General features: G+C 51.8%; 1 protein-coding gene across 3 annotated transcripts in view; it reads right to left on the minus strand.

Annotated features, from left to right (window-relative positions):
- The window catches only part of GPSM1 (G protein signaling modulator 1), a 61,011-nt gene that overhangs the window by 17,319 nt on the left and 29,667 nt on the right, over nt 1–14,025 (minus strand). For 2 of the 3 annotated variants that reach the window (XM_033077710.2, XM_033077712.2), the window contains exons 10-11: nt 4,972–5,042; nt 3,015–3,170 (exon numbers count right to left, since the gene is read on the minus strand). In XM_033077710.2, coding sequence (XP_032933601.1) covers nt 3,015–3,170; nt 4,972–5,042 — 227 coding nt within the window. The remainder of the gene's footprint in view (nt 1–3,014; nt 3,171–4,971; nt 5,043–14,025) is intronic. The other variant, XM_033077711.2, reaches the window with a different exon arrangement.

Here is a 14,025-nt window from a genome sequence, read left to right on the forward strand (position 1 = left end):
GGACTTGGATCTGGCTGCCCACAGCTGCAGGCACAGGGACAGAGCTTTAATGCAGCCACTTCTGCTCAGGGCTCTGCTGCAACAGAGCAAAAACGTGACCAAAAGCACCTCTCACTCATCAGATCCTCCCAGACCCAATCCTCCCTTGGTGTGAAGAGCCAGGCACTCACAGCACCCCATGGGCTCACAGGTGAGCAGGACCCTGTCCCTGCCACCCCCAAACCTGCCAGGGCTGCTCCTGGGAGGTTCCCCCAGCTCAGGGGGATGGATCAGGGAGCCCCAGCAGGGTCAGGACCCTCCTGCATGAGCATCAGTGACACTGCAGAGCAGCCTTGGGCACAGGGGGCACCTGCCACCTCTCCTACCTTCCTCAGCACCTGGGCCAGGGCTCCTGCCATCCATGCCAGCATCCCCACGGCTCTTCCCTCAGCCTCAGCCCTCCTGCCAGGGCTGCACAGAGCTGCCAGCAGGGACAGGCTCCTCTCCATCCCCTGCTCACTCCACTTTGCCCTGCCTCCCCTCCCCTCCTCCTCCCATGGGGAGTTTCCCAGCAGCTCGGTAATTAGCAGCAGCATCATCGCCAATGCTAATAACAACCAGCACGGGCTCCTGCCATCAGAGCTCAAACAACTTTACAGCCATCATCATCACGCCTCTGTAACCCCCCGGGGGAGGCAGGGAGCAGCATTACCCCATCCCAGCCCGGGGAGCAGGGAGGTAAACAGCAGGCAGGGCATGGGGGTGAATGCAGAGCTCTGAGTCAGGCACAAACCCCCCCAGCACCTCCATCCTGAGCTGCAGAAACCCCTTGGGATGGAGGTCAGGGGCTGGGTTTATCCAGAGCTCTGAGTCAGGCACAACCCCCCAGCACCTCCATCCTGAGCTGCAGAAACCCCTTGGGATGGAGGTCAGGGGCTGGGTTTATCCACAGCTCACACCACATCACCTGGGAAGTCCAGGCAGGAGTTTTTTCCCTGCTCACAGTCTGGGTTTTTCTCTGCAGGGATTGTGGCACCTCAGATCAACTCTAGGGATTCAAGAGAATTTTTTCTTTTTTTTTTCCTTGCAAAATGAGGATTCTGGAGGAGTTGTCTGAACAACCTCACCAGGTAAATCTCCTCTCCCATTGTGGTGGGTTTTGCTCCCATGGATGGAACTGCAGCTTTTCACCCCCCCATGACAGCAGAACACAGCGGGGCTGCTTTGCTGATGGCACAACCCACAGGACAACGCTGGCTTCAAACATTCTGAGGGGCTGCAGAGTCAGCCTGGGAGCACCAGCCCAGCAAAGCTCCCCTCAAGTGACCCTGAAGTGACCACAGAGCCCTCTGGCCTCTCCCCAGCCCTGCCAAGGGCTCACCAGTGCTTGGCACAGCCCCACTGAGCCCTTTATCCAAACCCAGCCCATGGATCCACAGCTACACTCCCAAGGAATGCTTTTCCCAGCTCTTGATGGAGTGTGGCTTTTGTTTGGTCTCTGGCTGAATGTCTGAGTTAAAAATACAAGGCTATTTCTGGCAGAAGTGGTTTTTTTCCTCTCTTTGTATTGCCTTGTGTGCCCCCATGCTGCTGTCTCCTCTCTGCCTCAGATGAGTTTTGTTTTCCCTCTCCATGATCATGTTTGCACCGGTGAGCTGCAGGAAATGTTTTTCCCAGCAGACCATTTCCACAAGCACAGTTGGGAATGAAGAATGAGCTCTGAGAAGTCTTAAAAAAAAAAATTTTAAAAAACCACCTCAGTTGGGGTAAAAATTCAGTGTCCAGTGAACTGAAAATCAGAAATGGCTGTGGTAAAAAAGGGATGTGTCCACACACTCATGCACACAGGTACAGCAGATATGTTCTCCCCCTGATCCACAGATGAGGAACAAAGGACTCAGAGCCAGAAACACCTTCAAGCATCCCCACTGCACAGCCAGGCTTCATCCCAGGCTCTGCAGCTCTGACTCTTTCTTAGCCAGCATGAAAATATTTAATTTTGCTTTTTCTTAAATGCCAAGGAAAAAAAAAAAAAAGAAATAGGCCTATCTTTTCTGGCTTGGATTCATTCCATCTGGAATCTCTGCATGATCACAGAACTGTGATAGTGTGTTAGAGACTCTGTGTAAAGCAAAAACCTAAATACTTCCAAGCACCCATGAGATCATTGATCTTTCCTGCTACATCTCGTCTCTCCTGGCAACAAGCTGAGGATTTGGGGTTTTTCTCACCGAGTTCAAACACCTCCAAGCCCCCTCCCACCACCCAGAAACGTGCCACCACTGTGGGTGTGAGCCCTGCTTCCAGGGCTGGGAACAAACCCAGCACAGCTGCAGGAGAGCTCCCCAGGATTTGTGTTTGCCACAACAAACATCGACACAAGAGCAAGGGAGAGCCCAGAGCAGCAGAACTGCCAGGTTAAAACCAGCAGAAAGGGATCTGGGGAGCTCCCCATCCATCCACAGACTGATCAGAGCTCCCCACACAGCATCAGCAGCCTGGAAATCCCTCTTGAGGAAAGGAATCCACCTGTGCTGCTCCCAAAGAAAAACTCCTGGTGATGATTTCCACCATCTCTGATGGATTCCAAGAGACCTCTCTGCACACTGACCATCACTGTGATCAGAGATGAGGCAGAACTTCTACAGTCCCACATTTGGCAAAGGCAACCAGCACTTCTGGTCACTCACCAAAGATCTGGAAAGGTTTTTGAAGGCACCAATCCCACTCCTCGTGAGCTGAGCAATTCAAGCTCCACCAAGCACCTACCCTGCTGTGTTTTTCTGGAATTCAAATCCTGACAATCCTAAACTCTGCCAAGCTCAGCTCTGTCCCAAAAGGAGGTCAGAAATGTCACCACCTCACAGAGCAGTTTGTGATGGAGACTGAGGCTCAAAAAGGCAAAAAGGATTTGCCAACAAACAGAGCACAGCTACAGAATCCGTTTTCCACCCCCCACAACAAGCTGGAAACGAGCTAAAAACAAACATGAGAAACTCCCAGATCAGCACTGGAGATTAAAACCATCTTCCTACCGACTGTGGCACCTGGACTTGCACTTGGCCAGCCTCCAGAGGGGATGCATCTGGTCCCTGGGGCCTCTGGTGCTTCTTCGTTCTCCCAGGCAATGACAAGAACTCCTTCCCTGAGATCTTCAGCTCTCCCACGTGGTGGCTGTCCCCATTCTGGTCCTTGGGAAAGCAACAAACAGTCACTGCAGCAATTGCCTGGCTCAGGTTTTCATGATTGGCAGGAGAAATGCAGGATTGTCACCCCAGGCATGGGGAAACGAGGGGACAGAGATCCCAACCAGCAGCAGTGGGAACAGGGGACAGATTCATTGCCATGTTGATGGCACCAGCACAGCCAGGCCATGTCAAAAAGCAGCCAAGAGAATAGAAATGAGAACTGGAAAGTGCTTGCAGTGCCTTGGTTGGAGGCCTCACTGCTCAGAGCATGACAGAGCAGAGATGACTCAATTACAGCACCTGAGCACCTTCAGGGTGAGAGCCAGCATGTGAGAGGGATTTCAGGCTGGTACACAAAGGAATAAACAAGAGGCTGGCAGATAAAACCAGAGGAGATCACATGGAGGAGTGAGACACACTGGGGAGAGCAGGGTGAGCAGGATCAGTGCTCTGCACTGTGCTGGAGCTGCAGCTCCAAGGAGGGAATTCCCCAGCACACAGCTCTGTGCAGAGGCACTGGGCAGGAGCTCAGGTGTGCTAACAGGGGCTGGCTTTGAAGGCAGAGAAGAAAGAGAAGGCATTTCTGGCAGAGACAGCACTGAGGGGATGCTGGAGAGGTCTCAGTTCACTCCATGGGTTTACTCCTCACTCCCAGCACAGCACAAAGGGCTGGAACCCCTCCTGTGAGTGGGACAGAGCAGAGGAATTGCACCAATTGCACCCAGAACACTGCAGGAGAGGTGAGCTGAGCCCTGCCAAGGGCACTGCAGGGACAGGAGGGCTCACACCTGACCCCACAGCTCCCCCCTCCCCTGAAATAATCCATAACCCTGCCTGAACCATCGAGTGCTGTCACAGCAAACAGCAGCAAACAGCAGCACAAACAGCAAATCACACATCAGCCAAGCCCCTGGCCAGCCCTCAGGGCTGTGCTGCTCTGATGGGGACAGAGCCAATGTCCCCTGACCTTGGGCACTGCTGTCCCTGCCATGGACACCCAAGAGATGGAGTCACATTGGTGACAGCAGGCAGGAGCCAAAACAGCCAAGGGGCACTGGGAGAATTGATAAAAACACATCAGGACATTTGGAATTTATTTTCCAATGAGAGTTAATTCAGGGAGGAGCTTTTGCCTGCCCTCCCCAGTGTTTACTGGGATTTTTTAGGTACCCATTGACCCACCTGCAGCTTGGGTGAGCTTTGTGACAGCTCTGTAAAGGAGAAATGTTCCCTGGGACACTCAGAGAACCTGGAAAGCACTGGGGGAATGTGGATGATTTGTACCAAAAAGCCCACAGCAGCAGCAGGATTTTCTGAGACTGAAATGATCCCTGTGGCTGGAAGGGCTCAGTGCTGCAGGACCAGCCCTGGGGACACAGAGGAAACGCTGATCTGCTCAGATCTGACATTCCCAGGAGCAAAGCAATCCTTGGAGCCCAGGGAACAGACCCTGGAGCAAACCCTGTGCCTGCTGCAGAGCTCCATCCCTGTGTGTCCCCTCCGTCCCTCCACTGGGGTCACAGCCACTCTGGAGCTAAACTGCTCACAATGATCCTCCCAATAAAGAGCTGCTTCTTCAAAAAAAATCCCCAGAAGTGACTTTTCAGCTTTGAGTGTTAAGTGCCTTTTTAGTGAGACCAGCTGTTCCTCTCCTCCAGAAACCCTCTCTGGTTAATCCCACTGACTCCAAGGATATCTGCTAATTGCACATTTCCCTGCAAATGAAGCCAGTCAACAACAAACCCAGTGGAATCTGTGTACAAATCCCCACTGGCAGTCCCTGAGGCCAGACATCTCTGCCTACCTTTTCAGAAGGGAACTTGAGGAGGTCTAAGCTGTCCATGCTGTTCCTCTGGAGTCTCTTTGGCCTGGCTCCTGCAAAACAACACTCTCAGATCAGGGGGGTGTCACCAAAAAATGTCCACAGATCCTCTGCTCTGCTTAGCTGGAAGTCAAAGGGATGGGATGATGCAGCTGTGCTGGCCTTGAGATTCAAATGTGGGTTTTTTTTCCTCTTGTTTTGGGTCTTTTCAAAGCACTGGCACAGGGCTGTGTGAGGCCACACCATGACCCTGATCTCAGACAAGGTCTCTGGAATTCAGGAGTTACAAACCTCACCCTAAACCACAAAAGTCATGGGACTGGCATTGAGAAAAATCGTAACAAATGGACAATTTAATACATCTGTGGATTTTCTGCTTTATCATCATGTTTTTAGCTGAAAGAATGTTTCTGGGACTCAACTTTGAGCTTTTTTCTATAGTTACAGAGGCTGGAAAACTAAGTGAAGGAGCAAATGTTTTCTAACTATCATAGGCCCAGCCTTAAGGGGAACAAAATCTTGCCTTGAACCTGACAGAGGAATCAAAACTTGGCAGGATTTATGATATTTATTTGATATTTCATAAGATTTTGATGTTTGATTCCAACAACAACAGAGTGGGTGAAACACAGTTCAGCTCTGGCTCCTGGTTTCCAAACCCTCTTCACCTCCAGTCTCCTTTCAAGCTGCTCCCAGCTGCTCCTGCCTTGCTGCCAAGCAGCCAGGATGTGCAGAATGGCCCTGGGATGCTTCCAAAATACCTGGGAAAGCTTCTGCCCTTCCCTGATGGCTCAGTTTAGCTGATTCCCACTGCTCAGGGCAGAGCCCAGAACTCCCCACTCGAGTTCCTGTGACACCTTCCAAGCTCCAGGGGAAATCCTGGGGGAGGAGTGATCCCTGTGCTGAGCCCTGGGAATGGAAACCACGGGGCTTTGTGTGGTTCCTGCAGCAGCAAACTCCCCAAACCCAGCATTGCCAGCTCCCCAGCCCTGCAGCACCAGTGCTCCTTGTCCCTCTGAGCTCAGGGGGTCACAGAGCTGCTCCCTGGACAGCACAAAATCCACAAATGGAGGATTTGAGAAAGCAGAGCATGGGGATTAAATGGAAAAAGGCTCCAGGGATTCCTGTACCAGCACACCCAGGGCTGTGCCCAGACTGCCCCAACCCCAAGGACAGCACTGTGAAAAGCTCAGCTCCACAAGACAAGCTCAGAGCAGCTGGGAGCTCACCAAGGGTCACCAACACCCATCAGAGCTGGTCAGGGGTGACCTAAAGTTGTGTCTGTGCCACCCTGAAGGGATTCAAAACATTTCTGCACATTGCTGCCTCTCCACTCCACAAAGCACGTTAGCACCACTTTGTTTTCAGGTGATTCATGAGCAGGGGTTGAGCTCAGGGGACTGACATCAGGGCTGGAGGTGGAGAACAGAGCTGAGCACACGTCAGGAGCAGCAGTGTTCCCACCAAACCCTGCCCCTTCCACACACAGCCAGGGCCCACCTGCAGCAGCTCTGCTGGAAAAGGCCTCAAAGATCTCAAATCCAGCCAATTCCCACCCTGTCAACAGATCAGAGCCCTAAGAGCCACGTCCAGTCACTCCCTGGACACCTCCAGGGGTGGTGACTCCCCTCCTAACACCCAAAAACTCCCTTTGCTCCACCATCCCCAGCACGGAGGGGATGGCTGGGAGTTGGGTGAAGGATTTTTGGTGCTGCCACGTGGCTCAGAGAGGGGAAGGCAGGGCTGGGTTGTTCCCAGTAGCTCCCAGTTAGGAACTGTGGACACTGCTACAGCTACTCGTGGCTTCCCTCAAATAAACTACAGCAGCAGGTGGGTCTGGAGTAAAAATCAGGAGTAAAAATTAGGATTAAAAATCACCTCCACACAGCTCATCAGAAGTATATTCAGGTTTCAGAGGCACATTTGGGTTTCCAACCCAGCCCCTGGAAGGGAGCGTGCGTCACGGCCTCGGTTAACAGCGACTTCCAGGAAAGCAAGAAAGCAGCAAAGTGTGCCCAGCTAGATAAACACACATCATTTCCAGCTGTCTCAAGAGTCATTAATTACACACCTCCATCCTCAGGTGCTTTTGTGTGCTCCCAGAGCGCTGAACCGCTGGCCAGCAGCCATAAATCTGAGCAGAGAAAACCTGCCTGGTGTTCATTCAACACACACAGCAGCTGAGTCCTCCCAGCAGAACAACTCAGCTTTTCCTCTTGTTCTCGTGCTGGGGGCTGTCTGTGACCGTGTGGGGTTTACACACACTTGAGCTGAGACAGGGAGAAGTTCAGAATTACAAAAACCTTCACCCAATTCTGTTTTTTCCAGAAATCCCAGCCAGTGCTGGGGTCAAACGCTGTCCTCACTCATCACCACTAAAACAAGCAGCTTTAAGAGGGCTCCTATCACTCAGGGCTACAAGAAACTGGATCCACACCAGCAGCAACTCCCTCCAGATGTGTGGGAGCTTCTCCCATTCTCACCCCACACATTCCCATCCAGGAGAGCAGAGCTTTCCATACTCACAAGTGTCCCACGACAGCAGTCCTGTTAACTTTCCATCTCCATCCCCTCAGACGGCTCCAGGTGTAACTCTCAGCCTCTCCCAACTTCTTTTTCCCTGCAGCACACCTTGATGCTCAGCCAAAGCTGAGCTCTGCCTCCTTCTCCCCAGTGCTGATCCACAGTGGCAGCTGGGGATGAGAAGGACTGAGCAGCTGAAAACCCAGGTCTGCTCCTCTGGAAGGTTTTTTTCCTCCTCTCTCTCTCCCTAGCATTTATTGGCATGTTTACCAAGGCTGCTGCAGAGTAATGGAAAACCTCAGGGGCCTGTCTAAATGCTCTCTCTGTCTTGGAGGTTTACTGAGGTCTCAAAGAGAGCAAGTTGAAACCTTCTTGTGAACATCAGCTGAGCAATGCTCCTGACTGGCTGCATTCATGCCCTGCTTTCCTGGAGCTCCTGGGATGTTGCTTTTTTCACTGCTCAGGGGTGTTGTTCCTTTTTTAAATATTTTTTTTCAAAAATCTCTTCCTCCTCCCCATCTATAATCTCAACAGCACCACGAACCAAGGGGATTTTTAAAAATTTTTTTTTTTCAGCTTTTTACTTTTGCAATTTGGTTGCTGAGGGAGGTTTAACCGTTTTCACATTCTTGTCTTTAATCTGCAGCCAAGGAGAACACAAGGAAGTTTTATCAAGGATGCTGATGGGATCATCTCATGGAGAGGAGCACTGGGGCAAGCTGGGCAGACAGCTTGTTCCTTGGCTCCATCTCCAAGAGATTGCAGCTGACAGGATCGAGCTGAGCGTGTGCAGCAGCGACTCAGGGAGCCCTGGCAGGAGCTCTCATCAAGCTGACATGAGCTTTGATGAGCCCCAGCTCTGCCCCCTCTCCTGCAGCACCAGTTGTGTGTCTGCAGCTGGGAACACGCTGCATCCCTCTGGGGGGCTGTGCCAGAGCAGGCACGATCCAACCTGACAGGAGACCCCATGGAAAAGCAACAGGGAAAGGTTGTGGAGTTTCATCATCCTCACAGAGCAGCCCAAACAACACAACAAATCCAGCACCAGGACATGCTGAGCTCTCATGAAAAGGTCATTTCCCCTCTACCTGCATTAACCAACTTGGATTTTGGGTTCTACAGCCCTGGCCAGTGCCTCTCCCCATCTGTACAGACCCAAACCTTGATTCGGGCAGGCAACTCCAAATATCGCTCAAGATAATTAAATCAGAGCAGCCAGCCAGTTGTTTGGGGTGGAATGCTGGTCTGGAAACCCTTCCCAGCTCTGAAGTGACAGTGGAGACACGGTCCAGTGCTCCCAGTGCTCCCAGAGCAGCTCAAATCATACGCTGCTGACATCTAATCAGGGGAGCTCTGTCAGCCTCGTGCTCCATTATTACAGCAAAGCTCTTAAAAGGGAAGGGGGAGGGGGAAAACAAGCACAGCAGCAGGAAAAGAAAGAAGGATAAAAAAAAAAAAAGAGGCAGCCTCCAGTAGGACAAGCATCTCATTTAAGGCTTTAATTAGTCTTCAAACACATAATGGGTTCTGGCACTATAAATCCACTTGACCTCTATTATTGTCAGCACTCGCCTGATAAATGGTGGCATTTGTTTTCCCAGTTGCTACTGGGGTAGGACAATGCTTTTCTCTAAATAGAGAAAGCAAATAATATCAGTTATTTACGATGATTGGGCCATAAAATGCTGGTGCCAAGCTGTTGTGTGCCCATCCATGGGCAGCACCATCTGCTCTCCCCAGTCCTGCAGGCAGGGAAGGACCAGGGAATCCCAGCAGCTCTGGCTCCTTCTGTCTGAGGACAGGAATGATCCCTGCTCTGCTGGGAGGCACTGATCCAGAGCACAAGCAAATCCAAACCTCCCAACAGGCCCTGAGAACAACAAAACTCTGCTCCAGAGCAAGAATCCTGCAGCTTTCTCCTCCTTTAAAAAAGCTGCACACAATATGTGGCAATAAAGAGAAACTCCCTTTGCATCAAGCTGCTCGTCTGGCTGATGTGGCAGAAGATGCTCTGTGTTTGTCACCAGAGCTCTGCATCTCCACAATCCAGTCTGACAGCTGAAAATGCCAGAAATAACAGCAATGCTGCACAGGCTGACAGCACCCAGAGCCCTGGGGTGTTTGCTGACTGCACCCAGGGTGAGCAGCTGCCACAGAGGCTCTCAGAGGGGCAGAGGGAATGAGGAGATGCTCTGGATCACAGACCAAAGAGCCCTCACCTTCACATGAAGAGGTAAAACCTAAAAAAGAGTCCTTCTTGCAGGTAGAAATGGCACAAGGGAGCTGCTTTTTTTCTTATTTATTTCCCCCAGTAGGAATAAACTCAAGCTGCAGTCTTGGAGTACAGGGGGATCTTATTTATAGACTTACAAACCTGAGTAACTGCTGTGGTGTTGGGCACATCTTTGATTTCAGTTCCCCCCAATGTGCAATAGCCATTACCTTTTCTCTAACCAAGGGTGATTTGCAAATAAAACATCGGGAATTTGGGTCAAGGAATGAAATATTTAGGAGGGGGCATTCACAGAAAACCCTGAGACAGTTGGCAAACACAAGCCTTGGAGGCTGTGGGAGGGTTGGGCCATGTCAGGCACAGGCTCCTGTGACCAGAACCCCCCAGGCAATCGTCTGCTCCAGACAGGAACAGTTGTGGGGACAGAAGGATCTGCTGGGAGATAAACTGAACTGGGTGGAGCAGCCTGGGAGGAGGCTCAGCACCCCAGGGCTGATCCAACAAAATGTGATGCACTTGGCAGCAACACCTGGCTGGCTTCTAAGGGCAGGATTCTCCCTGCCAGGACACAGCAGAGTCTCATGACCTCCCACCACCCTTTATCAGCTAAACCAGAGTTTAGCTAGAAATGACACACAACAATTAACAGGGGCAGCAGCTCCAGCAGCCACACAAGCCCAAGGACAGGATTTTGTCCTCCAGATGACTCAGGGAGGGCAGAGAAGGAGCAGCCACGTGTCAGCTTAGCAGCCATCAAGCACCCACAGTAAAATCCTCTAAAAAAGAGGGGGAATGTACTTGATCCCTCCTCCTGATCAGCCAGCAGCTCCTGGAACACGCTGGGCTGGCATCCTGAGCTCTGCCAGGTGTTTTTGCTAAGCCAAGGCTGGCTGTCCAGGGGTTTGTCCCTGCCAGGGAGGGAGGATGGTCCTGAGGACACTCAGAGATCACAGGGACTCTGCTGAGGGTCTGGCCTTGCCCTGCTCAGAGAAATGCCAAACAGATCATGGCCATCCATACAGAAAGTTTTCAGAGAGAAAAAGAAATTCTAGCTGGGCAAGAAAGAGAAATTCCTTCTTCTTTTGTTGCTCTGAGCTGCACAGAAGGTACAGCAGGCAGAGGAACGTTGTTCCTCAAGGCAGTGCTGTGTTGGCCAGAGCAGCAGCACAGCTGTGGCATTTCCTACTCAGCACCACAAGGGAAACTGTCTGGGGAAGGTGCAGACAGCACAGCAGGGCTGGCAGTGCTGCTGGAGTCTGCAGCTGCAGCCAAAGGGAACTGCAGCCTGCCCAGAATCCAGATTCCCAAAAAGTTCTGTCTCCCCACAAGAAGAGATTTAATCCTGACTGAATGGATGGCTGTGCCACAAGCCACGTTGTTCCTTCTCTGCCACAGGCTTCAGGAGCTGGCCTGTTCCTCATCCTCCTTTCCAGCACTTGCCATCTTCCCCTGGCATCAAGATAAAACAAATTTCAGTAGCACAACATCATCTTCTCCAGTCCTGGAGCATTTCCTGTGCTGTGAGCCAAGAACCCCTGCTGCATTTTACACTGATACTGGGAAGGAGGCTCATGTACACAGCAGGATGAGAGGGGAGCATTAAATACTTGGGAAGATATTTTAAAACTTCCTAAAGCCAATACTGGGGCAGTCTGAAGTGAGTGCTAAATTACTGAGTTGAAAATCCAAATGACTCAGAGGTTCATCCCCCCCATCAGTGCTGCTGGAATGATTTAACAGCTGTAACAGCAGAGGGTTTAGAAAAAAAACTCATTATAATGAAGAGGCATCTTTGAAAAGTCCTGAAGCTTCTCTCCAGAACTCCCTTGTGGAAGCAGGGCCACCACAGACAGGGCTTTTGGCCACCAGGGGAATATTTGCCCCAGCTCTCCCCTCTGAGCACCTGCTGGAGCACAACAAAGCCACCAGCCCACCAATCCTTCCTTGCACTTGGCCAGAAGCCACTCTGCTGCTCCAGCACCTCATCCATCACCCCCTGCTCAGCAGGTACAATTAACCAGCACAGCCTCAGGCTTTCATTTTCACTGGGGAAAAAAAAAAGGCTGAGCTGCAGCCCATCAGCTCCTGGGAAAAATCAAATAGAGCAGAGGATATTTAACATTAAACACTTCCAATTGCTGCTCTGTGTGACTAGTGAGGACACGGGGCAGTTCCATGCTGGGGATGTGACCCTGGCTCTGCCTGAGGGAAGGCAAAAGCTCCCCAGACAGTGAAATCACAGCCTGAGGGAGCAGGGCTGGCCCACTGTCAGCAAGATGCTGCTCTCACACAGCCACAGCCCTCAGCTGACAGCTCTCTGCAGGGAGATTGAGCAAAGCACAGGCAGGGAACATCCCTGGCCCTGGGCAGCATCCCCCAGGCTGGCAGGGGGAGCAGCATCACCACCTCCCTCCCCCACTGCATCAGCACAGGGATGGTCAATCCTGCCTCCTCCATCAGCCCTAAACACTTTTTAGGTACTTCAAAGATATTTAAAGCAAGCAAACAAACAAAAACAAACAGGCTGGAAAACATAAAAGCGGATTTCTTCTATTCCAGTCTGATTGATCCAAGGGTTCAAAGATTCCTGTGAAGAGGTGAGCTCAAAACTGCACCAAGGATGCAGAGCCCCACAGCTAGAGCCCCACAGAGCTGAGCAGAGCTCAGGAGGGAGTGGGGCTCTGTGCCCACTGCACGGCACAGCCTGGAGCTGGGCTGCCTCACACAGGGATGAGCATCCCCAGCAGGGAACACTAGACAAGCACAGCAGCCTCATGCCTAGAATTTCTCAGCAGATGAGCAGAAAGGGGAAGCCAGGCTCATTCTTTGACCCAAATTGCCCATGTTTTATTTGCAGGTAGGTTTATTCCAGCCTTGGTTAGAGAAAAGGTGATGCCCATTGCATGTGTAGGGATAAACTGAAATCAAAGATGTGCCCAACATCACAGCAATTACTCAGAGCTGTCAGATCACCCTGCACTCCAGGATTGCAGCTTCCTGCACTGGGTTTGCTCCCAGGCAGGCTCAGGGCTGAGCCCTTCCCTGCCCTCAGAGCCAAGCACAGCAGGGCAGTGGTGTCTGTGTTCTGCAAACAGCTCAGGAACCGTGCCAGGAGCCAGCTCTGGAAGCATCCCCATGCCAACGCCTCCTGGAACACCTGCAGCCCTCCCCACCCACTCCCAGCTGCCAGCAGAGGTTGCTTCGTGTCTCCTGACACTGCTGCTGCCAGCAGGTGATGGCTGAGGCTGACGAGCTGCCAAAAGAGAAGAAAAGCAGCCCCAAATCAGCTCTCACTGTGGAGAGCTGCACAGGGTGGCCAGGGCTCCCCTCTCCTCCAGTGCTGGGTGCTCCCTGTCCCTGTGTCCCCATCCCACATCCCCCAGAGCACCCTCAGCACCCCCAGACCTGATTCCCCTGCAGGGGCTGCTCCAGGCTGGGAGCAGGGAGGGTCAGCTCGGTGTTCCCAGCTCCTCACAGAGCTGCTGCAGCTTCAGCCCAAAGAGCTCATCTGCAAAAGGGCACCAGGGCTGCCTGGCTGCTCCCCAGGACATCTCCCAGTGCTGCTTCACCCCTAAAATCAACCCCATGCAGCCACAGAAAAATCCTTCACTCCTCTCCACAGGCAAAGCCTGCCAGCACTCAACTCTTAGCTTACAGTGTGTGTGAGAGAAGGAGATTTATTCAGGGCCACATTTTTGGTTGTTTGGAGAAGCAAACCCAGCCCCTGTTTATTTATTTCATGTTCCAGCTCCTCTCCAGCTTCCTTCAGTTTGTTGCTTTAAGCTCTCTGTGTTTGCCTTTCCCAACAAGGTCGCTGCTTTCACAAGACTTCTGCAGCACTGCCCCACTTCCCTGGCCTCCAGCTTTGTCTTCTGACATCCAAATACCCTCAGAATATTAATTAAAATAATGAAGAGCTCAGCAAGGGGAGCCAGAACAGCAGAGGAAAACATCAGGCACTTCCTCCACCCCCAGAGCCCAGGGAAGGGCAAAGCCCAAGCCCTGAAAGCAGAAATAACCTGTGAAGGACATCACAGTGAAAATCTGGCTCAGCCTTTTCTGGGAAGCTTTCCTATACCTGCTCCCAGGTATTTTTTATCACATTTTCCTAACCAGAGGATTGCAGCCATTTTGTAACCTTAAGCAGGAAAAGGAATCTGAATGGGAAAAAAAAAATGGGAAGCTCTCCTCACCATGAGATTTGTCAACAGCAAAAGGCATGGCTGGTTCAGAAGCCAACTTGAATCTCAACTCTCTCACCTGCTTCCTACTACAGAAAC

Source organism: Catharus ustulatus, chromosome 21 (genome assembly GCF_009819885.2).
Source record: "Catharus ustulatus isolate bCatUst1 chromosome 21, bCatUst1.pri.v2, whole genome shotgun sequence".
In the NCBI taxonomy this organism is placed as follows: Eukaryota; Metazoa; Chordata; class Aves; order Passeriformes; family Turdidae; genus Catharus; species Catharus ustulatus.